A 27,473-nucleotide genomic window follows, 5' to 3' on the forward strand; every position below is an offset into this window, starting at 1 on the left:
AGTAGCGATCAAACGCCTCATGTATGCCAGAGGCAGTCAGGTGGTAGTAGGGGTGACCTTTAACTTTAAGAAGCTCTGTGTAAAGGCGTACTCTCTCGTAGGGAGGTATCGCCCGTTGTGCGCATCCATGTGTTTTAAGGCGATTGTAATGCAGATGCTGTCGATATCGAGGAGCACAGGCCGGTGAGGCGAGGAGCTGCAGCGATCGTGATAAGAGTCGGGCTGTGACACCGCGACAGATAGGCGCTGGAGCAACTGACAAAAAGTTACAATGAAACGTAACTTCACAACCGCGGAGAGAAGGGGGAACTGAAGCCAGGGCAATTTCGTTCTCGTAGCATGAAGGTGTGCCGTGTGCGCGTTGGATGATCGCTGTTTTAATGAAATCCATTCGCAGTCCGTAGGCTGTGTTTAAAAAAAATAAATATGAGCGCCCGGATTGTGACTCGGGGATATAAACGTGGTGTAATGGACCTGGCGATCAGAACCCGAGTGATGTTGCCAGGGACGAGGTACATCGCTGCCGCCCCATTTAGGTGCTCGGCTACCGACGGCACATGGCGGCTGGGCTGGTGTCAACCCCGAGGAAGCGGACCCCTGGGCAGGCTCGGCGGCGGCGGATCAGCGCTCCCTGGACCCGCAGCCCGGCCGCTGTCCTCCCTGATCAGCCGCGCCGCCTCCTCTCCTCTGGCCGGTCACCTGTGGGGTGCCTCCCCCCGGAGCCCCTGGAGAACTCCCGGGAGGTCAAAGAGCTACAGCGGCTCGCCTGCTCCCAAGCAGGAGGCGGCCGCCCCCGTAGTGCACACGGACGGGAAGGCCGATGTGGCGGCCGCGGTGCCGGACGAGAAGCGCGACCGGCAGCTTGCAGAGGACGGGAGACGGCTGTTGCAGCTGGCTTACCCAGAGCGATGGCGCCTGGCTGGTATGGGGGTCCTAGTGCCCGATTCGCCGTTGATCGTGTTGGGGTTAATCGCCGGGGTGCTTTAGACCTACTCCCCCTGTCCGCTGGGATACTGCCGTGAGCTGCGGTTCACTTAGCGTTGGCAGACTTTCCAAATGAAGTGGTTGGTCAGCGTGGTGTATGTGAAGGAACTCGAGAGGGTATATTAGAAAACCCACTGCTGGGTGTTAATTCATCTAGGGAGCAGAAATTGATAAATGACGTCCCCGTGCGACAAGGTAAAACGTCTCTAGAGAAAACAGTCCCAGTCACTGAAAATAACGACGTGACAAAAATGCTTTCACCTTATTTTTATAGAAAATTCAAAGGTTTTATTTTTTTCTTTTCCTGTCCCGACATTTCTCACAGAGGGGCGACTAAAGTTTGCCCAGCAGGGAAGATAAGGCAGTAATGGAGGGCAGAGGAAGGGTTAACAATTGAATGGTAGTTAAAATAGTTAATAATGCCCCGGTGCTGTGAGATTACTTGGCTTGAGGTGCCCTGACGTAACATCTGGACGGGCAGCTGGAAGAGCGTTTGGAACCGTCCTGATAGTCTCTCTTTCTCTCTCTCCTCCGCCTTCAGCGGCCATGGGGTTCCTGGCGGTTTCCAGCACGGTGACCATGTCGGCTCCCTTCTTCCTGGGCAGAGTGATTGACACGATCTACGCCAGCCCGGCCCAGGAGCTGGGCGCGTCTCTGACCTCCCTGTGCGCCGTGCTCTCGGGGGTGTTCCTCTGCGGGGCCGCGGCCAATGCGGCTCGGGTCTACCTCATGCAAACCTCAGGTACCGGTCCAGGCAGAGCGTTCCGCTCTGCACGTACCTCGATCCTGCCGGGGGTCTTGGTTTGTGAGCGTATTCCTAAACCTTTTTGTCGTGTTCATTCTTCTCCCCCCATTTTTTTTTTGGAAGACACAAACCCCAAATGTTTTCTAACTCCAAATGTTACAAAATATATGAGTTAAAAGAACACCTGTTTTTTTTGCTAACCTTTAAATTTGAATCCTTGAAGACTGGTGTCAGTTCCCAACTTTTTGTGTTGATGTACTGTAATGCAAGAAAAGGTGTTAACTCTGGGTGGATTGTCCCATTCTGGTTAAAAGAAGGTACTCAGAAGTACAGCAGATTGAGCTGGTATACAGAAAACATACAGATGACATTACAAATTTGTTAAGAAAACCAATGTAGTGAGTTAATCTCAGTATAGCCTAAGGATTTTGAATTAATCCTCACATGAATTCTCTTTTGACTTTTGAAGGCTTTATTTCTATAAGTTCTATAAGTAGAACAAAACAGGGCCTTTATTGCACACTGAGTCAAGATGTCTGCTAACAGGACAAGTTTCTTGCACATGGATGCCAAGTCCAATGTTTGCCCAGAAAATTGACATTTTATTTTTTGGATAAGTCACTTCAGAAGCTTTTTTGGGCTGGGGGAGTTGCTTTGCAATTCTCCTGCCAAAAATATCCGCTGACCTTTCCCAAAACTGCAAGATTTTTTTGGGCACATTTCTATTTTCCGTCTCTTTGTTCACATTTAGTTTTTCACCCAGATCAGCCCCAATCCTGCAGGTTTTATAAGTCACCTTGCGTTCTAAATTCACCCAACAAGTTTGTAAACCTAATCACGTCTAAAGATTGGAAACACTTCTAAGTTATTGATTAAGCAAGGAATTTGGTTGATTAAGAGCAGTGTAGGACTGAAGGTTTGTCTTCCTAATGATCTGAAAATTGTGTTAAATGAGTCATTCCACTGTGGACACTTCATGACTGTTTTTGAATCAATTGCTCATTTAATTGGTTCACACTGCCATTGTCTTCAGATCTAGTTATCTACAAAACCTGGAGGTCTGCAGGAGTGAAGATCACTGCTTTAGATTAGAAAATGGTGACCAATTGTGTAAAACATGCTGGATTGGGGCGATGTAGATGTCTAAATCTGCATTATCTCTTGCAGAATCTAAGAGATTAGGGCTCTGCAATGATTTTCTGAACCATTTAGTGAAAATTTCTCTCTCACCCAGATGTTGTTGTTGGGCTTTTGTTGCAATAAGTGTGTGTTTGCCCTTTGCAGTGACAAAAAGATGAAAGTGAAATATTTTGTCTGTGATAATTCTTTCAGGACAGCAGATTGTGAGAAATTTACGAGAATCCCTTTTTTCCTCAATTTTGAGGCAGGAGGTGGGCTTCTTCGACAAGACGCGCACCGGCGAGCTCGTTAACCGCCTCTCTGCGGACACCGCCCTCATCGGGCGCGCCGTCACTGACAACCTCTCGGACGGCCTCCGCGCTGTGGCTCAGGCCACAGCCGGGGTCGGCATGATGGTAAAGTGCTGACCAGGCCAGCGTGATAGGCGGCTTTCTCGAAAACTGCTCACCTGAGTGCAAGTCTCTGTTGGGGTGCGGACTCTAGATTTGAGAGTCGTAATCTGCACGATTAGATGCAGACTCTAGATTTGAGAGTCGTAATCTGCACGATTAGATGCAGACTCTAGATTTGAGAGTCGGTAATCTGCACGATTAGATGCAGACTCTAGATTTGAGAGTCGGTAATCTGCACGATTGCATGCAGACTCTAGATTTGAGAGTCGGTAAACTGCACGATTATATGCAGACTCTAGATTTGAGAGTCGGTAAACTGCACGATTATATGCAGGCTCTAGATCTGAGAGCCACTAATCCGCAAGATTACATACAGACTCAAAATCCGAGAGTCAGTAATCCACAAGATTACAAGACGACGTTAGATTTGAGAATCGGTAATCTGCAGAGGTTTTAGCTCTGACTGAAAAGAGAGTTCATTTAATTCTCTAGGGAGTAAGTGTTGGATGATCCTGTTCATGACCATGGATAATGCATGTCTGTTTGACATTTTACTTCATGGAGCATAATTGATCATTTCACATTTTTCAAAATTTTAATGATTTCACATGATTTCCAAATATACACACATTTGATTATCGATGACTCTTGAAATGTAATGGTTTGTTTATATGCAGTAGTAATTTCTCACGGGCTGTTCTTCAATGTTTTCTTTATTCTTTTTCTCTCCTGCATCAGTTCTTTGTGTCGCCCAGCCTGGCAGCATTTGTGCTGATGATCATACCCCCGCTGGCTGCGCTGGCCGTCGTCTATGGGCGGTACCTGCGCTCACTGTCTCAGCGCACGCAGGACTCGCTTGCTGATGCTTCTCAGGTAACGGCGGCACATTGGGTACAACTGTTCACAGCGTTGCACCAGTCCTGTGCTGTATTGTGAACCCCCTTGTACAGGTAGAGTGAAGAAATCTACAGGCTGTTTTAACAGGCGAGATGAGTCTTTGGTCAATCCCCAGAGACACTGTGCATCTCCCAGCTACCCTGTCCTGCCGGTCTGCTGTCCTCCTGCTCTGTGAGGCTAAGGAGGTCACAAGATGTGCATCAGTTGCACGGGCGTCGTTGTTTGGTCATTCCCTAGCTCATGAGAAAGGCTTTCCCTCTCCTCCCCTAGGAGTCCTGACCAGAGTACGGTATTGTGAGTTCAGGAGATGAGTGATTCTCCTCCAAGTCGGTAGCTCTTTGTGCCTGATTCTTGAATACCACCTTGGAAATCCAGACATACTTTGATCTCCTAGGGGAGGAAACTTTGTCTAAGTTCTCAGGCTTTCACTGGAGCTGTTCAGTAGGGCCCTCGACGAGCACACGTGCCAGGGGTCAGGGGAGGAAAACTGGCCTCCCAGCCCGATGCCACGACCCTTGGATCAGGATGAAATGCTTGAGGTTTTCAAGAACAGTATGCGCAGTGTTCCACGTTTTTGCAGTTTAACATCGATGTACTTCCCTTTAAAAGGCCATAAACACTTCTTGTTCCTGCACTACGTCTCAATGTGGTGAATAATAATAGTTGCTTATACTTCTATAGTGTTTTTCTGGACACTCCACTCAAAGCGCTTTACAGGTAATGGGGATCCCCTCCACCACCACCAGTGTGCAGCCCCACCTGGGTGATAAGACGGCAGCCATAGTGCGCCAGAACGCTCCCCACACATCACCTCTCAGTGGGGAGGAGAGCAGAGTGATGAAGCCAGTTCAGAGATGGGGATTATAAGGAGGCCATGATTGGAGAAGTGAAACTTACTAATTGCTCTCTGAGAGTGAAGATGTATTTGTATCATCATTAATGTGAATTATTTAAGTAGCTCAGTTGTCGAACAGAATGCTGTCAGGTAATTATTTTTGAGGGACGAGTGAGGTGAAACCTAGGTTGGGATGTTCAGTGAAAAGCTGCACAGGCCTTGTTTTCTTATGAGCCGTTTAAGCGTTTTTAACTGGGGGATAGAATCGGACAAACGCGGGTTTTAAAGGGACGTCATGTGACAAAAATAAACACCGCAAACGCATAGCACTGTGTATCTGTTGCAAGATCCGTCTCCTTAATAACAGGAGAGTTGAAATGGCCGCTCTGGCGAGAGCCCATTTTTCTAATAAACCTTCGCCGCCCTGTCTCCGCAGCTCGCCGAAGAGCGGATCGGCAATTTAAGAACGGTGCGAGCATTTGGGAAAGAGTTCGTGGAAGTGGACAAATACGTGGAAAAAATCAACTATGTCCTCCAGCTGGCCAGGAAGGAGGCCGTGGTTCGGGCTGGCTTCTTCGGGGCTGTGAGTATGAACGCCGGCGGCCGTGAGATGCTGATCCGAGAGGGAGGGCGTGCCCGGTTGGCTAAGCGTTGCCCGTTGCTCGCGGGAGAATCAGCGTTGAGAATGAATTCATCCGAGCTGTGGCCAAGACCCGGGAGGGTGTCGTCTCTCTCTCCGGGCCACTCGCTGTCTGTCTGATGTCACGTGCAGCTGCTGGAGAAATTCCGACTTCGCTCGCGTCGGGCTTTGGAGGAAGACTTTCCTGTAGCAGCTGTGAGTGGCATCTAGCAGGCAGCAGCCTCGGAGGCTTCTGTACAAATCACACTGACCTGCTGAGTGTCGGGGCTCTCGTCAGCCCCTGGTTGGCCTGTACCACCGTATCTTTCAAACCTCTCTCCAAAACGCCAACTTCACGGGAGATCTGAGTGCTGCTCGTGTTCCTTGCAGACGGGGCTGAGTGGGAACCTGATCGTGCTCTCTGTGCTCTACAAGGGGGGCTTGCTGATGGCCAGTGAGCACATGACCGTTGGAGAGCTCTCCTCCTTCCTCATGTATGCCTTCTGGGTAGGGGTGAGCATTTCAGGTAGGAACCTTGGATTTGATTTGCCTGTACAGATTATCCCCTCCAGCGAATCAGAGTCCCATTCTCTGCTCGGTGGTCATGTCCTTCCTGTTTTAATCGGGACAAGCAAAAAAACATGACAGTTGACGGTTTTGCGTCTTTGAGCCAAATGTAGCAAGCCTTTCAAACCAAAGCCGATTGTGCACTTTTTGGTGTTTGCTGGCAGCCTCCACCCAAGTAGATACAGAAAACAAAGCCCCGAATCTCAGCGATGTTGTTAATGTGTCTTCTGCTTGGCAAATTTGTGAAGAGGATTTTCTGTTGTCTCAGACAAAATTTCTCTCTTTTCCTTTCAACAGTTATTTTGCATAAATTGTTAGGACAGCTCTGAGCTTACTGTATGAAGCAGAACCTTAAATGTGCTTTGCTATTGGGGGAGGTGGATCAAGCAGGGACATCTCAGGATGGATTACCAGCCACTGGCGCGATTCGTAGCTGAAAGGATGCTCTTGGTTTCACAGGTCTAAGCTCCTTTTACTCCGAGCTGATGAAGGGGTTTGGAGCTGGGGTGCGACTGTGGGAGCTGTTGGACCGGAAGCCTGAGTTTCCTCTCAATGGTGAGCCCCCGAATCTGTCAGGCACCTGTTCTTCATTCTTAATTGTGTAGTTCAACATAGAGAGCAGCCCACTCTGACATGAAGTCTAAAGAACAGTATGACATACTGTATGCACACTTGGTTGGAAGGGTGTCGTCTGGGTGAGGTCCTTTCCATGTTGGGAATTATTGGATGACTGCTTTCAGCCCCTGACATCATTCAGTGGTTATCAGATATCGTAGTTCCGTCTTTTTGACTGGTTACCAACTCGTGATTCTCATGCATAGCCCTTCGGATGTTAATGTAAAGCCTCATATTGGACACAACAGCCCCTGTCCGCCAAATGACCTCGGTTTATCTTCTTTTGTAACCCGCTGCTTTTCTCAATAATTAAAAAGAAAGAGTGCAACACACTATGTTTCCAGCAGCCCTGGGATGGGAGACCTCCGAGGGAAACTGGGTCGCTGCTGCAAGTGGTGATGGTGAACCAATAGGGGGCGCTCTTCCCCTGGGCTATATTCCCAATCCACTGCATTTGTACAGTGACTGGAGATATGAGGTCCTTGAAGATCCCAGGGTGCTGTTGTAACGTTAGAGGCGTTACCCCAGAGTCCTGACTCGATTCAGATCTGGGTCTGGCCTTCCTGAGGTTCCCCTGTAAATCAGTTGGTGGCTCAGCCTGTCAATTCTCTCCCTGATCGATCGGCTGTGCAGAGGGGCTGCTGTGTATCGCCCAGCTGGGTGCTGTACTTCGCTGCTGGGTGAAGCCAGTCCCTTGCTTTATGTAAAGCTCTAATCCCTTGAGATTAAATTGCGTACATTCAGGGAATTATGGGTTATTTTTTGTCTTTTTCAACCGCAGAAGGAATCGCGCTGAGGCCGGAGCAGCTGAAGGGGGAGCTGGAGTTCCGCGACGTGACGTTCTCGTACCCGACCCGCAAGGACGCGCCCGTCTTCCGCGGCCTCAGCCTGTCTGTGCCCGCCGGCTCGGTGATGGCGGTCGTGGGCCCCAGCGGCTCGGGGAAATCGACTCTGGTGTCGCTGCTGCTAAGACTCTACGATCCGGATTCCGGTGAGCCGTAGGCCCAGGAAATTGAGCAGGCCTCTTTCATTCTTGGTTTTTTTTTTTTGGAATTATTATTTGGTGATTTTCGTCATTGATCTGTTTGTTGTTTAATTACACATACTCATACCAGCTCGTACCCAATGAGACAACATTGACATGTGAATTGAAACCAAGTTTGGGTGCATGCAGGGAGACATGGTGTTGTCACTGGCAATGCAACTGCCTCAAAGCCTCAGAGTCCTCGGTTTGATTCTGATCTCATACGCCTGTGTGTCTGGAGCCTGCATGTACACTCTTGTTTGCACGGGTTATCTCTGGGTCTGGATCTGGTCTGAACTGTCCCCTCCCCTGTTGACTGCTGACCCCTCCTGTCTGAGCACAGTCACCTGCAGTATCTCCCAGAGCTTCGATTCATCATGACCCTCGACTGGAGAAGTGGCGTTCTCACAATAGACTGACAAATTGCATATGCTTAATTGCAATTAAGAAAGTAGATTGAGTATTATGTCGTTGGCAAAACCCGACCACAAATTCCACAGTGAGCTGAAGAGTTTAGAATAGGAATTTAGTTTTTATCAAAAATGACTTGCTGCTGTACCGGACATGGAGCAGCATCGTTTTACCGTGCTCGCAGATCTGATGGGGAATCTGATGGATCCGTCTGTCCTGCAGGTGTAATTGCTGTCGATGGTTATGATATTCGGGATCTGAATCCATACTGCCTACGGAGCAACATTGGGACTGTGAGCCAGGTGAGTCCCCAGTAAAACATCAGCTACAGATCCATCTTTTTTTTTTTTATTCCAAGGTTCTTTTTGTTGGTTGCACGAGCACATTATTGTGATTACGTCATCTCCACTGTGAAGATTGAAAGTAGCACTGTTAATAATAATAGTAATAATAATAGTAATTGCTTACACTTTATATAGCGCTTTTCTGGACACTCCACTCAAAGCGCTTTACAGGTAATGGGGATCCCCTCCACCACCACCAGTGTGCAGCCCCACCTGGGTGATGCGACGGCAGCCATAGTGCGCCAGAACGCTCCCCACACATCAGCTATTAGTGGGGAGGAGAGGTCAGTTAAGAGATGGGGATTATTAGGAGGCCATGATTGGTAAGAGCTAATGGGAAATTTGGCCAGGACACCTGGTTACACCCCTACTCTTTTCGAGAAACACCCTGGGATTTTTAATGACCACAGAGAGTCAGGGCCTCGGTTTTACGTCTCATCCGAAGGATGGTGCCTGTTTACGGTATAGTGTCCCCGTCTCTATACTGGGGCATTAGGACCCACATGGACTGCGGGGTGAGCTTCCAGCAGCAACCTTAGTTTTTCCCAGGAGTCTCCCATCCAGGTACTGACCAGGCTCACACCTGCTGAGCTTCGGTGGGCGACCAGTTGTGAGTTGCAGAGTGATATGGCTGCTGGAAAGTAGCACTGTTACTTGCAATCAGCTGGCTGACAGTGGTGTGTGTGCTATGATGAACAAGTGGCCATCTTGACATGTCTCTTTCTACTCCCCTTTCCTCACTGCTGTGCGTTATGAATCCGGTGTTTCTCACACATGGATCTTCTTAAAGACTCAGAAAGACTTTAGTCTCGTGATGCGCCAGCGCCTTTGCTCTCTGGTTCGGGCTTCCTCGCGATCTTGTCCTGTGTGTCCTCCCTGTGCCCAGGAGCCCGTGCTCTTCTCCGGCTCCATCGCGGAGAACATCGCGTACGGCGCGCCGGACCCCTCCCGGGTCTCCGCCCAGGACATCCACAGGGCCGCCCAGATCGCCAACGCCCACGGCTTCGTGCAGCACTTCCCCAGGGGCTACGACACCGTGGTGGGGGAGAAGGGGATCCTTCTGTCAGGTGAGGGTGGCCTCCAGGGAGAGCTTTCGTCAACAGAGAATGGCGAGCAGCTTTCACACATATGTCCATCTGTGCCTCCCAAGCCTATTCGAGAACATCTGTTGTTAACAGCAATAAAAGAAAAAGTACAACAAACTTCGTCCTTTTCTTTAGAATGTTTATGCACTGAACTCATTTGCTAGAGTGTCTGACCACATGAAAATCAGTGGCTGTTCTATATAATCTGTTTAAAAATCCAATTAAATTCAAAATACTTTATTCATCTGCAGGGGGAGAGTTTAAGACAGATCTTTAAGAAGACCTGGGCTGTCACCCTTTTTTGAATCGCAAACAAAACGTAGCCACTAGGGGGAGGTTTGGCACGATTTTACTCCTTCGCTAGAGCTGAAGTGCAAAAAATAGCCACCAGTGAGATTCGTGCGTTTTAATTGGCGGCCTCTGCGAATAACAGTGTAACCCAAGACACGTCGGATAAGAACTGGCATCACCCTCACAAGTCTGTATTAATGCATGATTCTTAATCTTTGACTTAATTAAAAGATCTTTGAAAGCTGCCTTCATATCCCATTTATCAGAGAGTGCTGATGTTCAGTGCAAATCAATTGAGAAAGCACAGGATCTGATTGGGAAAGCATGTCATCAGATCTAATTGAATGTGTTTTTTTTTACTTGAAACAGGTGGTCAGAAACAAAGAATTGCAATTGCTCGAGCTGTGCTCAAGGTATTGTTTTAATACTAAACTCTTCTGTTTTTCCATAACCATGAACTCTCCAGTTTAGCGAGAGTGAATAGTGCCTTTCTCTGAATATGTTAATAACGTCTGATTTTTGTAGATTCATTTTTTTATTATTTTGCACCTCACTATATGTCTAATTGCACAATAGCTCATATCACCAGCACGTTTAAAAAGAGATTAAATATATACTGTTTTGATAACATATTTTAGCTTCAGTATATATTTGGAGCTTTCCCTAAACCACAAAGCAAAACTAGCCTATATATGGTATCAAAGTTATTTAAAAAAATACAAAAAGGATAGTTTTGTGAATAACTCTGGGAAGTGGGATCTCATTTATTTATCTCATTTTTTTTATTCCGCAGAACCCCAAGATACTTCTACTTGATGAAGCCACCAGGTAAGATTTTAAAGATTTGATTTTTTGTGCTATTTTATAAAAGATTTGTTTCCTCGCAATGTTCCTTAGTCATTCTTTACCTGTTTTATCTATAAGAAGAGGATTTTATTCATTTATTCATCTGACACTTCTATGGAATGTACCTCGCTCAGGGGAAAAACAGCAGTGTTTTACCCTGGATTTGAGCCCACAGCCTTCACATTACAAGACCTGATCCCTGCCCCTTGAAGAATTGACGTTTTACAGCGTCACAAGGATCTTTCAGAATGATCATTTAAGAGTCCCAGCGGGCCCTGCAGACGATGCCCTGCGTGTTGTAGAAGTGCTGTAAAGAGAGTACAAAGAGTGTACTGTACTGACTTTCCCGGTGTGCGCCCTGTATTCCTGTCCCCCCCAGCGCTCTGGACGCAGAGAATGAGTTCCTGGTGCAGGAGGCCCTGGACCGGCTGATGCAGGGGCGCACGGTGCTGATCATCGCCCACAGGCTGTCCACCATCCAGAACGCCGACGCGGTGGCCGTCCTGGACCAGCGGCGCGTGGTGGAGTGCGGCCGGCACGAGGAGCTGCTGGCGAACAGGCAGGGCCTCTTCAGGAAGCTGGTGGAGAAGCAAGCGTTCCTGCAGAACAGCCAGAAGCACCTGCAGTGCGAGTAGTGCATTATGGGACTCGGGGCGCCCAGTGACCTGCGCCAGCAAAACTCACGGGGACTCCGGCTGGTGCCTTTGTCACTGTGGTTCACATTTTTAACTGCTCTGCTCTCCTGTAAACTAAACCCCCCATACCTGGTCAGTCATTCGTCCTGGACAGTTGAGAGATAAAAACCAACTTCAAGATCTACAAAACTACTATCACTACAAAACTAGCCTTGGCAGAATGACAGAGCTCTCGATATAGCACAGTGGTTACACCCTGTGACCAAACATTAACCGTGTTCTGCACTGGAGTGGGTGTCCGCTCCAGTGGACATCATTTGGTCAAATTATTTTGGACTTGGGAAGATCGTGCATTTTCGCAAAATGTTGCCGGAAGGTGTCACTTTTTGGGTGTCGTTTTATAGTAATGCCATCTTAAAATTGTGAGGTGCTTTTCAACAGAAACAGTCGGTCTCAAAGAGCTAAATAATAAAGTGCGGGCGGCAACTGGGTGTGTATCAGGTCACAATTTCGGCCAGCACAGAGGTGGGTTTCCTCTATTCCTGGGTGGATTAACCAGCCCTTTTGCACCCAAGATGCCACCTTAAGCTACTGGGATTGTAGTTGGTGATCGGGGGGTAGAGTTGAAGTTTTGATTTGTAACTTGACACGCTACTCAAAAGCAGGGCCATGAGAAAGGCCATGGGGGTTTTATCTGTAACAACTTGGTCTTTTTTTTTTCCTTTCAATTTTGGGAAAACGTTGTGCGAAATATATTTTTACACAAAGTGAATAATAATAACAACGCACTGTGTTTTATGTTAGTACAGCGGAGGTTTGTAATGCAGGATTTCAAAGTTAGGGATGGCCAATAAGGTTAAAACTCTCAATCACAAAAAGGCATGTAAAATAACAGATTATTTGTTTGTAAAGGTACACATTTCCTGAGCATTGTTTTTTAAAGGTATTTTTGTAATGTTGTGGACAGGAATAGTAGAGCAATCGCCTATACACTTGATATCTTATAATAATGTAAAAATAACTCTCAGAAAGCATAGAAACGGGATTTTAATACATTGTAGCTGGCTACCGTCTAATTACAGTGTTGATAAATATGTTTTGGGCATAAAGTTCTTGAGTTGTGATATTACTGTACATGTACAGTATGTTCAAGTCTGTTGTTTTTACTGAAAAAAAAAACAGGTAAGTGTATTTTGAAAACTGAAAAAGAGCCTCTCCAGGACCAGGAGGGTGGATCGCTGGATTAAAGAGACCCACATTCAGGCACACATTTCTCACGGGGCAATGTTTCTGTTTCTCATGTGGAAAAGCATTTCAAACCTTCACTTAAGAGGCTGCAGGACTCCCTGGTGTGCTGTAGGAGTCATTTCCCAGCTGCTAGATAAAGGCAGATGGACCTAAAGGGTGTAAAGCAAGAAATGACGAAAAGGGAACGTGCTATTTTATAAAGTCCGAAGCTGCTTTTGCGAAGGAGATGGCTTATAGCTGTTTCTATCGGGTGTTATAGCAGTTTAACTGTAACAAGTGTTTACTCTTAAGCAGGGGGTTTTGGAAATGCAGGCACTGTACAAGAGCTGAGGAGAAAGTTGCACGTCATAAGCAGAGGCTGACAAGCTGATTTGGGCAGGGCCTGAGGGGTCTAAAATGTGTATACAGACATCGTCGAGCACTTGTCTGAGTTACACAAAAGCTTCTGGGAGTATGGGACAAGCCACCCAGCCATGTTATTGAAGGCAAAACAGAGTCTTATTTCCAGAAATGGCTGGATGAGGCAAATTAAATGTGTACAAAATATCCCTTCCTAGATGTTCTTTCTATCTACAGCATCACTGTCATCCCAGTAACTTTCTTTCTTAGTTCTGTCCAGGGGTCTCGCTGTATTCTGCTGAGGCAGACGGAGTCTTGTTTGTTGTGCCTTTCTTTAATCTTAAATCTTTTTATTTTAATCATGGTCATTTGGATTTGTTGTCAAATCTTTCTTGTTGCCATCTTACTTCCATGTTTGGGTCCATTACATCATAATTTAAAATATTGCGGAATCTCAACTGTATAATTTCTGCTGTCCAACAGAAAGTTGTCTACCAGTCCTGTTATATGGAACCACTATGCTAAATCTCCCACCACATGTGTTTTTCTGTATTCTTCTAGGTATAAATGCAGCTATTGTCTTTCATTTAATGTCACATAAGTACAGTGTACTGTACATGTAAATTTGGAGAACACTTTTGTTACCTGGATCAGTTTATCAAACGTACTTTATTTTAAAAATAACAGCAAAAGACTTTCCATGAGACAAACAAGTAAGCAATAAAATCAAGCACCTGGTTAGCTTGCTGCCGGTGTGAAGCACGTATCCGAGAAGTATTTCTTTCTGGGAGATGTCGCTTTTCCCCTGATTGTATAGAAGAGAGTTCGATAGTGAGGGACACACTGCAAACTGACAGGGCAGAGTAAGAACACGGATAGAGATCAGTGATTTGTGATGCAAGTGGGTACAGATCTTTGGAAGCCCAGGATGTACCTATCTGTATACCAGGTCCTTAAAGGTCCTCAGCGTGACCAATAATACTGTACCTTACTAAAATTTGAGATCACTGAAGTTCCAACACAAGTACCAAATTGTGTTAAGTAATTTCGTGACATATATTCCACGTCTTACGTAAAAATGTATGTTATGTTTATACATTGTGTTCTTAATCGCACACCGATTATTTGAAATATATATTTCCTACAATTTTCAATTTTGAAAGTCAATGGAATCGACCCATACTGTATTTTACCAGGCTAGGGTACCTAATGAGGCGGTGTTCCGTCAGTAAAACATAACCAGTAAGAGACAGAAAAAAACGATCATAAAAGTGTTGTTATGGTTTCATTTTTGACACTAGTGAGGGAGCGCGTAGCCGAGTGTGGACCACAAGGACGCGCACTGAAAACTACAATAGATACAGACAGCAGTGCTGGTGATTATCCGGGGGGGAAGGTTTGTAAATCTTACGATACTGTACTGGGTTTAGTCTTTAACAATAAGTCTACAATGAGCTCAACAGCTGTCTTCATCCCAATGAAAATCAAGATGGTCTCAGAGAACGTAAAACTTTTGCTTTCGGAATTTGGAGATTTTATCTTTGTGATCGTTTGAAGTCATCTTCTTTTTATTATTAGCCCCAGAGGTTCGTAACGATGAACTCGTGGATTCTTGCGTGCGGTTTCAGACCCAGGACGACAAGCCTGCCAGTGCAGGCGCTGCAGCGGACGAGGTGTCTGGGCGCTGGACAGAGTGCGACTTTGGAGAGGACTCGGGGATTGTCCCGGTTCGCAGGCCACGGGAGCAGAAGGCTAAGCGATGCGAAAAGCTTTTTCCTTTTGAAGGCAATAAGACATAGGCTCATGGCCACCGTGGACCCACCGCCCTCAAGACGCTTCAATAGACCGAGCGCTTCTGTTGCATCCAGCAAAAGTTCCTTCACCTCGCCGACAGCTCCGGGGAGAAATCCCCTCGCCTCCTCAGGCGGGTTTCACAGTTACAGCACTTCTCCTCCGAGGGAAGAAGCGAGTGAGCACGGCTTGGACAGCGAGGGAAAAGGGCACAAGTCCAGCCGGTATCTGTTTGAAGACGCAAAAAGGCTTCTTCAGCTGGCTCACCCAGAACGCTGGCGTTTGACAGGTGGGTCACCTGACATTAATAGGATAGTGCTTCAGAAACGTGTCCGGAAAGTGCTCTCTCTCTCACCTTAACTTTAATTAGGACCTCCTCATTTTAGGAAGAAAGAATTGTCCTGGGTTAAAGAGTTTAGGGGAGCCTTCACGATATACACCACAGAAAACACAGAACGTACCGTTTATGATATATGTGTGTATTTGAGTCAACGTAGGAGGAGCGGTGTTAGCAAACAAGTGAAATTATGAGCTAGGAAAACACTTTTCCTAAATTTATCATTCTAAAAATGAGCCTGACAGGTACAGTATGATGTTTTTTGACCCCTGGTTTGTAGAAGAATGTTTTAGAAAGTGAAAATCCCCTGATGACGACTAAATAAGGAAACACAACAGCGCTCCTTTTTTTCCTGACTAGTTGTTGTAAATAGTGCTCCAGCTGCTCTTTGTTTTACCGTTTCTGCTGTTTTGGCAAAATAACACTCTTTTTCAGTGTTTGTTTTCACATTGTATTACTCATCACACTCAGTCTGCTCATATGTGAAGGTGCATGAACCCAGAAAGGACTGTTATTTCTACAAGTTGCCCTGCATTAACCTAAAATGCATTTCAGCTTTACAGTTCTCATCAGTGTCAGATACAGTGGTTTTTTCCACATCGCTTCTTGGTTTATTTTCTGGCAAAGCCCACAGCAACGTACCTGGATTATCTTCCATGGAGATGTACAGTTTGCTTTAGCTGCAGTTTGCAGCCAGGCTGGTATTACAGAAAGTATTCGATCTGGAAGGTTATGCCTCCTTGGGGGTGTGGGAGTGGCTGGCATAACACTGAAGAGAGCAGCAAAGGATTTAGCCAAGGAAAAAATAATAATATCATAAACTTTATTTTATATAGCGCCTTTAAAGGTGGCTTCTCGAAGTGCTTTACAGAATGACAACAATAAATAAGAAGAATACACAAGATAAAACGCAATTACAATATATAGAGGAGACCGTGGATGGTGGTACTAAGAAAAGTAGAAGCAGAGGGGTGAAGAATGGAACCAGTTCAGTAAAAGCTCTTCTAAAGAAGAAGGTTTTGATTCTGGATTTGAAGGAGTTTAGAGAGGGTGACTCTCTGAGATCCTTGGGGAGAGAGTTCCAGAGCTTAGGGGCATAACAGGAGAAGGGTCTGTCACCCCTAGAGTGTAGACGGGCTTGGGGGACAGTTGGGAGACCAGAATTAGAAGACCAAAGGTTGTGAGGTGGGGAGTAGGACAATAATAGTTCAGACAGCTACTGAGGTGTCAAGCCATGCAGAGCCTTATAGGTGAGCATGAGGACCTTAAAGTCCACATGGAAAAAAAAGAAGCTTCTGCCTAAGGCTGAGGAGAAGAGATGGGAACTGGTGGCCAAAAACCCCTTATTAGAAAGAGGCCAGCTGCAGGAGGGTGGCAGGGAGACGTCACTGTCAGTTCCCCGCCTCTTGGAGGCGTAAGGGAGCGAATCATCGACGAATGGTGTTCCCCCTGCTGAAGACCCTGCAGCTGGTCTCCAGGCAGTGACGGAGGTGTGGCAGGCCGGATCCACGCAGGTTAACATCCACCTGTCTAGATGATGAACACTGAGGTCTGTTCGAATGTTTCAGAGCAGAAGGAGCTGTCATGAGCTCCAGGATGGGTTTAGCAAGGAACGTGGCTGTCGAGATCTGCAATTAACATGCTTTTGCTAAACCAAGCTGGTCCCCATCCATATGATCAGTTTTAATACCTGTTTTTAACACCTCTTCCCTTATAAACTGTGCCATGGAAACTTAAGTGATCAAACAGTCCATTGGTTTTTGTTTGCGATTGCAATAATAAAAATGTAATAAGCTTCAAAGGGTAACTGCAGTCCCAATTTCTCACACCGGTTAAAAAGTCTAGGTAGAAAAATAAATTAATTGACAGCATTGCAACATTTTACTTGCATCCAGGGTGTTGTAGGTTTCAATTTCAATTATTTTTCCTAGTAATTATCTATTTGTTTGTCTCTTGAATTGTGTTGGTTGCAAGGTCACTTTAAAGATGGAAAAATGTCTGATATGAGTTATCTTGATTTCTGGCTTTACATCACAAACACCTGCAATTTCAATAAGGGTGTGTAGACGTTTTATATCCCCTGTAAGTAATAAAGAGATACAGTATATTCACAAGCCTGCTTGTTTGCAATGCATTAGGGCTATTTCACCTCACTGGAAGTTTTGTTGCCTCATTCTGAAGTGCAGATTATGGCACTGCGCATACCTGGAAAGTTAATCTATTCTCTGATGTAAATTGGAGGTTTTACACGTTACTGTGTACATTTTACTTTCACCGTGGTTTGAAATGCACTCATCAATGCTGATTCTTTCTAACCCCCGAAAAAATAAAAACAGCCTTGGAGTTCCCCTTTAAAAAGTCCTGGTTTGCCCTTCCGAAGTTGTAGATTGTTTCCATCTCTCCTCAGCGGCCCTGGGCTTCCTGGTGATTTCCAGCACGGTGACCATGTCGGCTCCCTTCTTCCTGGGCAGAGTGGTTGACACCATCAATTCCAGTCCTGCTCAGGAGCTGGGCGCGTCTCTGACGGGTCTGTGCGCCGTGCTCTCAGGCGTGTTCCTCTGCGGCGCCGCGGCCAACACCGCCCGCCTCTACCTCATCAACCGCGCAGGTACGCTCTTTTCATGAGAGGCTGCAGAGTGCAGCCGTCTTCCTGCTCTGTCTTTGGGTTGAGTGACCTTTAGTGATGCCTAATAGTGGGGGAGATAACTGTCGTATGTAAGCTACTAATTCTAAATGATCATGTAGATAATAATTAATTGCATTTACATTTACATTCACCCTAAAGGATCCCAAAGTGCTTCATATACAGGAGGGACCCAATTCACATACAGTACCTCCTATGTGACACACAGCAGCCATTTTGCACCTGCAGACCCCTTACACAGCAGATCAGACGGAGTAGAGAGGGCAGATTGTGCAAATGCAGAATTTAGTCTGGACACCAGGTTCAACATCCCTTTCTATATGAACTGTACAGTGGAAACTGAAATGATCAAATAGCCTTAGGTTTCACATTTGTCTCTCGCTGCTATTTGTTTGCTGTTGCAAGGATAAAAACTTGGAACTCTTTGGTCATAATTCTTTCAGGGCAACAGATAGTGCGAAACCTACGAGGATCCCTTTTTAACTCCATCCTGAGGCAGGAGGTGGGCTTCTTCGACAAGACGCGCACCGGCGAGCTCATCAACCGGCTCTCCGCGGACACTGTGGTCATCGGGCACTCGATCACAGACAACCTCTCGGACGGGCTCCGCGCTGTGGCTCAGGCCACAGCTGGTGTGGGCATGATGGTAAAGTGCTGACCGGACCGGGTATTGAAATCACCCATTGCTGCTTGTAAATCCATTTCAGTTGTTTCTCCTCTATACTTTGAATTAGCCTTTTAATGCCACGGACATATTACCCATGTTGCTTCAATACCGTTGTTGGTGCATTCTTGTTTTTCATCCTATACACCTTATCGAAGGGAATTCCTGTGGATGTTCTTTTTGACACAATGTCCGCATCCTTCACACCAAAAACAAAATCCTACAGTACAGGCATCAAAGCAAACTACAGTAGAAAACTACAGTATAGAAGTGATTCCTAATTCTGGTTTTAGAGGAACCGATGAGCAGTTTTTCCTTCTGCAGAGCTCCAGTTGGTTATGTTTCAGGAATGAGGGCCTGAAAGAAGGCCGTTCTAAAACTAAGAAATGTATAGAGGACTGATAACGATTACAAATCCCAATTCACCTTACAAGAGAATTTTACAAATATACCTCAAATAGCAAACTGAAGTCAGTTAGTGATTGATGCTTAGCAAAAAACAGAAGACATTTTTCCTCCAAGTCTAGGGTGGGGATCTGCTGCTGTACGGTAAGATAACTTTCACACGATGCGTGTTTTCTTAGTCTTACTCTATTCAGGATGTTTTGGCTTCTAAATATTTTGCCTTTTCCTAATAGCTGATGCTCTAATTGCACTAAAAACAAAACAATTGTGGCCTCTCAGAATTAGGGACAGCCGTTGTAAAGAACGTTTTCATACAGTATCTGAAGCAGGAAATCAACTCAAATCTGACAAGGAGATTTTAGCTTTTAGTGATAATAGGTGACTGGGCAGAGGCAGACTAATGAAAGTCTCAACAGATCAGGAATGATAAAATAAATCTTATAAATATTAAAAAATATCTCAAACAAAAGCGTGTCGGTATTTATTTTATTTAAGGAAGAAGGACAATCAAAGATCACGCACAAGGTGACCAAAACCAGCCTTGTTTCTGCTCTGCTGCCTCCCTGCCTTGTTTGTTTTGTAACTTCTCCAGCACGAAAGTGAAAGAGCTTGGCCAGGGGAAGTCTGGGGCATTCCCAAGGCTGCCCTATGGCGAGAATTTCTATTGTCTCACCCGAGTCCAAACGCACGTACTTTCAGGCATTTTGTTTTGCAGTTGTGCTGTGGCAGTTGCATGTTGAGGAATTTACAGGTGTGGCTTATCTGATGCCACTTGAGAAGAAACAAAGCAAAGCACATTTAAGCAGGAGAAGAGCAGGTGTTCCTTTACCCAAATGAATGTGGGAGTATAGAAGAAGCTACCCAGCCATGCTGTTAAAGCTGTGACCTAAAGCTGTTCGGTTTCATTCAAGAAACAGCTGAATAAGAACTTCTGATGGTTTAGCTACTAACTACCAAACAAGCCCACTGGCCTCCACTGTGTGTAATCCTTCTTATATTTCTCCCTTATATTTCTTATTTTACACAACACGTAACATCATGTTCACGTTTCAGTAGTGTACAGTGCATGCAAATCAATGTGTAGTATATGCAGTATTTTTTTGTGATGGAGGGTTGTGGGGGTTGATGGTTGTTTTGTATCTTCTGTTTCCCTCTCCTCATTAGTTCTATATGTCACCGAAACTGGCAGCGTTTGTCTTAATGATTGTGCCACCGCTGGCTGTCCTGGCTGTGGTCTATGGGCGGTACCTGCGTTCTCTGTCCAAGCGCACACAGGACGCACTGGCTGACTCCACTCAGGTGACTGAGGCTCATCAGAATGTAGCACCGCTACTACTTCGCTAGCGGCTTTGTTAAAAAAAAAAATAGTTGCATCTACAACTACAAACCGTCTTGTGAATTAATATTGTATTTATCAGAAATCAATGAGATTCTGATTTTATTTCAAGGAATAAAAATTGATGAGTGATCTAGAATGAAAGATGAGATTGTGGAATAACCTGATAGCTGCATACAGTAAGTAACTCGACCACTAGCTCAAGCCTTGCAACTCTAAGTGTAAGAACCTGGCTATTCAGCCAGCAGCCATATCACCCTACAACTCACAACTGGCAGCCCACTGAAGCTCAGCAGGTGTGAGCCTGGTCAGTTCCTGGATGGGAGACTCCTGGGAAAACCTAAGGTTGCTGCTGGAAGCGGTGTTAGTGGAGACAGCAGGGGGCGCTCACCCTGCGTTCTATGTGGGTCCTAATGCCCCAGTATAGTGACGGGGACACTATACTGTAAACTGGCGCCGTCCTTCGGATGAGACGTAAAACTGAGGTCCTGATTCTCTGTGGTCATTGAAAATCCCAGGGTGTTACTTGAAAAGAGTAGGGGTGTAACCCTGGTGTCCTGGCCAAATTTCCCATTGGCCCTTACCAATCATGGCCTCCTAATAATCCCCATCTATGAACTGGCTTCATTACTCTGCTCTCCTCCCCACTGAGAGCTGGTGTGTGGGGAGCGTTCTGGTGCGCTATGGCTGCCGTCGCATCATCCAGGTGGGGCTGCACACTGGTGGTGGTGGAGGGGATCCCCATTACCTGTAAAGCGCTTTGAGTGGAGTGTCCAGAAAAGCGCTATATAAGTGTAAGCAATTATTATAAATTATTGTTATTATTAGCCCATAAGGTTCATACCTTTTGCCCCTTTGCTTCCAGGAATTGAAAAGAAGGGATCAATAGGTGCCCATGGCAATTATTCCCACCCTGCTGGGGTGAGCTTTCAATCTGCAGAGAGGGTTTACATGTTCAAATATGAATCCAATGAATACTGACAGTGTTAAAATGACTCATCTGAGTGCTCTCTTTGAAACAATCTCCCATTCTCTATGGTCTGCAGCTGGCTGAAGAGCGGATTGGCAATGTCAGAACAGTGCGTGCGTTTGGGAAAGAGTCGATGGAGGTGGAGAAATATGTGAAGAAAGTGGACTACGTCCTCCAACTGGCCAAGAGGGAGGCGTTGCTTGAAGCTGGCTTCTTTGGAACAGTGAGTTATTAAGAGCACGGGAACCATGAACACATAATGTTCAGTGACAACAGAGGAAGCAGTTGGTCGATGCCCTATTGCGGACACGATTTAGAGGCTTTTCAAACTGTCAGGAGTGGAGCAGGGGTTGGGTCATGTGCTTTGATGTTTATCTTTTCTGGGAAGTGGTTTCTTAAACCTCAAGCTCTCAAAAAGACTCCTCCTTCCTGCATGCGCTAGCGACATAGAATCGGACAGCAATGAAGGACACAGGCTCAATGAGAAAGGCTGCTCAGTGCTGCCCTTGTTTCTTGCAGGTAGGCCTGAGCATGAATCTTTCCATGCTTGCTGTGCTCTACAAGGGCGGGTTGCTGATGGGCAGTGAGGACATGACCATTGGACAGATCTCGTCCTTCCTTCTGTACACCTTCTGGGTTGGTGTGAGCATCTCGGGTACGAGACCAAGGAATCATAAGACTGTGGAATTGCATCCTCAGGAAAAAGAGTCAGCCAGTTAGTTGGCAAAGAGCGTCCTCTCTTCTCTCAAGAGTCCCACTGGGGAATGACATTCTCTTTGTACTTCATGGTGGGCACTTACATCTCCAGGTTTTGTAGATCGTCCTCTCTTTTCAAGGAGCTCTCTGCCCAGTGGCAACTGTTTTGGGCCTGTGACATCCTTATGTGGATCCATGCCAACAACAAGTAATTCCTGCTTGTCCACGTAGATATCCAGTGCCCTGTTGTCTTTTGTCAGCTCTTGAATTCTTGACACTCTTTGAATTGTAGACAGGCACTCTTACCCAACAGAGAATGTCCTTCCCTTTGGAACACTAAGCCACTGCAGGTGCTGTTGTCTGAGCACTTAGGATACGAACCGGATTCCCTGTCCTTTCAGACAACGCCTAGAATGCGTTCTGTGCTCCAAGGCCTTTGATGGTTCGGCCTCTATTCCTGCTCTCAAGATAATGTCCAAGATTTGCAAGGGTATCACAGAAGAGAATAGGGGAAGCAAGCAGGAGCCTGCTGTTGTCCTGTCTTGCACTCGTCAGGCCAGACTCCAGCTTGCTGTGGTGCTCTAAGGATAACCCAGTGACTGAAAGAGGATGGAACTGCTATTGTATGTAATAATATTAATAACATTCATTAAAAATGACTATTTTGAGTTTTATTCCCAAATTCTTTGAGCTTGTACAGCATGTGAAATAGTAATAGCTCGTAATAGCTCAGTTGTATCTGTCATCTTTGACATATCATTTATTTACTTGCACGGCTTTCATCCAAGGCAGCTTGCACATGCAGTACATTTCATTGCAGTACAGTTATGAAGGACCATTCTAGCTTGTGGCTGAGTTATGCGGTACAGTAACTTGGTTTCCCCTGTTTGCATAGGTTTTAGCTCCTTTTACTCTGGCTTGATGAAGGGGTTTGGAGCTGGGGTGCGACTGTGGGAGCTGTTGGACAGGAAGCCTGAGTTTCCTCTCAATGGTCAGTCTGGTTTTCTGGAAAAGCGCTATATAAGTGTTTTTTTTTCACTCAAAGTGCTTTACAGGTAATGGGGATCCCCTCCACCACCACCAGTATGCTCCCCACACACCAGCTCTCAGTGGGGAGAAGAATAGAGTAATGAAGCCAGTTCATAGATGGAGATTGTTAGGAGGCCACGATTGGTAAAGGCCAGGGGGAAATTTGGCCAGGACAATATGGGTAACACCCCTACTCTTTTCAAGAAACGCCCTGGGATTTTTAATTACCACAGAGAGCCAGGACCTTGGTTTTATGTCTCATCCGAAGGACGGCGCCTGTTTACAGCATAGTGTCCCCATCACTATACTGGGGCATTAGGACCCACGCGGACCGCAGGGTGAGCGCCCCCTACTGGGCCCACTAACACCTCTACCAGCAGCAATCTTAGTTTTTCCCAGGTGTCTTCCATCCAGGTACTGACCAGGCTCACACCTGCTGAGCTTCAGTGGGCTGCCAGATGTGAATTGCAGGGTGACATGGCTGCTTGCATTAGGTTTTAAAAGTAACATTGCCCATCAACATGTATAACTATACTGGAGAAGAGCACACTTTCTACAAAGTTTTCCCACCAGCTCTGAGCTGACCGCATGTCAACCCAGAATCTGACCCACTCTGACATAGAGTCACTGCGCTGAGCTCTGCGGAAGGAGATACGGTGTTTCTGCCTTAAAAAAGCCCCAAATATTTTGTTTCCCTGCTCTTTTGCTGCCTCTTCCTGTGAACCGCAGAAGGGGTCGCGCTGAGGCCGGAGCAGCTGAAGGGGGAGCTGGAGTTCCGCGACGTGACGTTCTCGTACCCGACCCGCCAGGACGCGCCCGTCTTCCGCGGCCTCAGCCTGTCTGTGCCCGCCGGCTCGGTGATGGCGGTCGTGGGCCCCAGCGGCTCGGGGAAATCGACTCTGGTGTCGCTGCTGTTAAGACTTTACGATCCGGATTCCGGTGAGCTCTAGGCCCAGGAAAGGTCCACCGTTTATTTACCTTTGCTTGACAGCGACGGAAAGCAGGTTGATGCTTCGTTTTAAGAGCCTTTCCCATGCTGCAGGTTCGCTTGCTGTGGATGGGTATGACGTACGTGACCTGAACCCCCAGTGGCTGCGGAGCTTTATTGGGACTGTCAGCCAGGTATGACAGCAACATTCCCTGCACACCTTGGATTGGGTGCTTTCTGTATGAATTCTAGATTCAGATCAAACACAGGTCTGGGAAAATATGCCTGTACAGGTATGCAAATGAACAGGCGAAGGTTTATTCCATGCTGAAAGGAAAAGAAAAACGAACACAAAGTTTCGGCTGTGGAGTCTTCTTCAGGTCTTCTTCACCTGAAAAAAATAATGAAAAACATTTTGCAGGAGCCCTTCTCCTTTTCTAATTGTTTTTAACATGGCCCTGAGTTGTATTTTGTACAACATAACCTGACGCGTCGGCGCCTTTGCTCTCTGGTTCGGGCTTCTGATCAGCTGACCAGCCGGGAGGACAAACCCAGTGCGGTACCACAGTGGTCAGGAGTCACGGGGAAAGGACCCAGAAGCTTCCGATCCAGGAGAGGGCTAGGCGAGAGACGTGGTCAAGGGCGAGTTCCGTAGTTCGTATCCAACAGGGCTCAGAAGATTTAGTAAAAACAGCGAGGTAGGAGCTCCAAAGGGGCGACCAATACAAAGATGTAGAGGGTTTAAATACTGTGAGAGCAGGAAGGTGCGTGGATAGGATAGGTGGATAGGTGGAGTGTCATGGTTTATTGATAGGAATGGTGTGAAGAAGAGCTCGGGGCTGGGGTGTAATTAGCATGAGTGTCCTTCCATGTGGGGATCTGGTTGGATGAGGGCGTGACAGCTTCCTCTGTGTGTCCTCCCTGTGCCCAGGAGCCCGTGCTCTTCTCCGGCTCCATCGCAGAGAACATCGCGTACGGCGCGCCAGACCCCTCCCGGGTCTCCGCCCAGGACATCCACAGGGCCGCCCAGATCGCCAACGCCCACGGCTTCGTGCAGCACTTCCCCAGGGGCTACGACACCGTGGTGGGGGAGAAGGGGGTCCTTCTGTCAGGCAAGAGGGTCAAACTGTTCCACCACAGCCTGCTCTCTCCTTCTTCTATAAGATCACTTTATTAGCCATATACAATTTTATTTAGGAATTTGTCTTTTCACGTATCCCAGAGAGAAGCTTGGGGTCAGAGTGCAGGGTCAGCCATTTATATAGCGCCCCTGGAGCAGTTGGGGTTAAGGGCCTTGCTCAGGGGCCCAACAGAGTAGGATTCCTCTGCCGGCTGCGGGATATGAACCAGCATCCTTCCAGACAGGCACAGATCCTGAGCCACAGAGCCCCCGCTTCACCCTAGTTAGTTTGCTTTAATTACACTGCTTCACATCTGGAACTCACACATCACTGGCAGTGATTGCAGGGGCAAATCTCCTGGCTGCTTCTTTTCAGATGAATTTTGGAGGGCAACATCCGAGAAGTCTCTGAGTATTCAGCATCACTGCTTCATGAGAGGAGGGAAATATTTCAATAGTGTGATAACTCCTACATTTGAAATCTACGACATGTAAGAAATAGAATCAAAATCTGCTTTTGGATTATGTTTATTAAACTGTAAATATTGGAACATAACAGAGTCCATTCCAGAATAACATGCAAGTAATTTAATTTCTCTCTACCAACAGGTGGTCAGAAACAGAGAATTGCTATTGCACGGGCTCTGCTAAAGGTATCTAATAGCATATTATGCTTCAATATCCTTGTTCATGCCTGCACAGACTTAGACAAAGTACATACTAAACCTTATGCATTAAAAATGTATTTAAACTGGAAAATATTTGTTTCAATAAATCACTTTTTTATTCTCCAGAACCCAAAGATACTTCTTCTGGATGAAGCCACCAGGTACACAGTTTGATGCTGTTTCCTATTATTTCATATTTCATGATGCCCTGTTAAGCATTTATCTGATGATAAATGCTTGAAATTAAAGCACTGGCATCATACGTGTCACAAGAATCTTTCTGAAGGTGTTTAACTGTGAAATCCCAGCGGGCCCTGCAGACGATGCCCTGCGTGTTGTAGAAGTGCTGTAAAGAGAGTACAAAGAGTGTACTGTACTGACTTTCCCGGTGTGCGCCCTGTATTCCTGTCCCCCCCAGCGCTCTGGACGCAGAGAATGAGTTCCTGGTGCAGGAGGCCCTGGACCGGCTGATGCAGGGGCGCACGGTGCTGATCATCGCCCACAGGCTGTCCACCATCCAGAACGCCGACGCGGTGGCCGTCCTGGACCAGCGGCGCGTGGTGGAGTGCGGCCGGCACGAGGAGCTGCTGGCCAACAGGCAGGGCCTCTTCAGGAAGCTGGTGGAGAAGCAAGCGTTCCTGCAGAACAGCCAGAAGCACGTGGTGGTGGAGTAACGTCAGTGCAGGAGCAGGAGAACTTCTGTGGCCAGTGTGGTCAAAGCTCTCATCACAGGGAATCCAGATTGCAGCTCTTTGACTTAGGTATTTGTTTTTCTATCTGTTCTGCTGTCCCTTCAACTTTGAAAATGCCATATTGTGTTCTGAAGAATATTGTCAATTAAAAATATACTGAACCCATTTTTACATCAAATAATAATTTTCCCTGTGAAACATTGAAGAATTTTAGTGTTTTGGCAGGCAAACATTCCTGTTTAGTACGCTGAATTTCAGTACACCAACATTAAGTTCTTCTATCAAGGATTGGTTGTAATTTTAGATATACTGCATGGTAAGACAATAAATTAAATCACAGAAACTGGTGTGGGCTTTTCAAAATAACCGCCACACATAAAGCACAAGATGTATTGGAGTAATATTGTGTTTCTTAATGTGTCACAATCTTTACTACTGCGAAGGCATGCCATAAGATACTACATAGCTCATGGTCTGAAACTGTGAGGTTTATCATTTAATATGTGCGTGTGTATTTAGATTTTCTAAATTAAAGATAAGCAAACTGTAAATGAAACAAACACGATATCATGGTATATATAGGGTTCAGTCCTGTTTAGGGAATGTTATTTGTTTACAGCTTCTATGTATTGACTGGCATTTGTACCATAGTTATGGTTCTGTAATGATATTGTTCATTTTTATTTTTGGAATGTTTTGTACTTTATGTGCAGTTTTTCGTTTGTTTAAAATATTTCAGAAGACACTTGATATTCATGATGTAAGTACCATACAGTTCAATGAGGAACGAACCCAGACTTGTTGTATTGGGTCATGTGAGTGAGAGCAGACTGACGGGAGGTCCTGAGCTCTTCTGGATCCTGACTCAAGCTTATAAACAGCAGAGGCGCGGGCTGGAGCAATACTGCATCACTAGCAGAATCAAGTCAAACCAGGACTGCGAAGCTTCCCTTCTGGCAAAGAGCAAAACCAGAAACGAGATCCTGAAGGGATTGTTAGCAGTTTCTTTCATTTTGTTATTGTTTATTCTCTTTTAAGGCTGTTTCAATAACATTAAATTGTTTCTCTAATTTATTTTGTCAGTTATAATAATAATAATAATAAATAATAATAATTGCTTACACTTATATAGCGCTTTTCTGGACACTCCTGTAGCGGCAATGCTTGTTAATAAGA

The 27,473-nt window shown here is 46.2% G+C and overlaps 1 protein-coding gene across 1 annotated transcript; it reads left to right on the forward strand.

Annotated features, from left to right (window-relative positions):
- On the forward strand, window positions 1-27,367 carry abcb10 (ATP binding cassette subfamily B member 10). Its single transcript, XM_088610529.1, has 27 exons — window positions 1-922; window positions 1,526-1,726; window positions 3,062-3,264; window positions 4,000-4,134; window positions 5,430-5,576; window positions 6,003-6,138; window positions 6,639-6,734; window positions 7,576-7,785; window positions 8,452-8,531; window positions 9,460-9,640; window positions 10,319-10,362; window positions 10,743-10,777; window positions 11,175-11,429; window positions 11,949-11,955; window positions 14,596-15,097; window positions 17,553-17,753; window positions 18,233-18,435; window positions 20,023-20,157; window positions 21,241-21,387; window positions 21,684-21,819; window positions 22,756-22,851; window positions 23,619-23,828; window positions 23,932-24,011; window positions 24,749-24,929; window positions 25,547-25,590; window positions 25,732-25,766; window positions 26,024-27,367. Exons 1-27 carry the CDS (start codon window positions 427-429, stop codon window positions 26,277-26,279), a joined length of 4,452 nt encoding a protein of 1,483 aa, XP_088466655.1. The 5' UTR covers window positions 1-426; the 3' UTR covers window positions 26,280-27,367.
- The last annotated feature ends 106 nt before the right edge of the window (window positions 27,368-27,473 follow it).

Source organism: Lepisosteus platostomus, chromosome 17, assembly GCF_059453375.1.
Source record: "Lepisosteus platostomus isolate fLepPlt1 chromosome 17, fLepPlt1.hap1, whole genome shotgun sequence".
Lineage (NCBI taxonomy): Eukaryota > Metazoa > Chordata > Actinopteri > Semionotiformes > Lepisosteidae > Lepisosteus > Lepisosteus platostomus.

Coding starts and splice junctions, on each gene's coding strand:
- abcb10 (XM_088610529.1), top strand. CDS start 427: ATGAGCGCCCGGATTGTGACTCGGGGATATAAACGTGGTGTAATGGAC. Junction 5,577..6,002: donor GGGCTGGCTTCTTCGGGGCT/GTGAGTATGAAC, acceptor TGTTCCTTGCAG/ACGGGGCTGAGTGGGAACCT. Junction 10,778..11,174: donor CTACTTGATGAAGCCACCAG/GTAAGATTTTAA, acceptor TGTCCCCCCCAG/CGCTCTGGACGCAGAGAATG.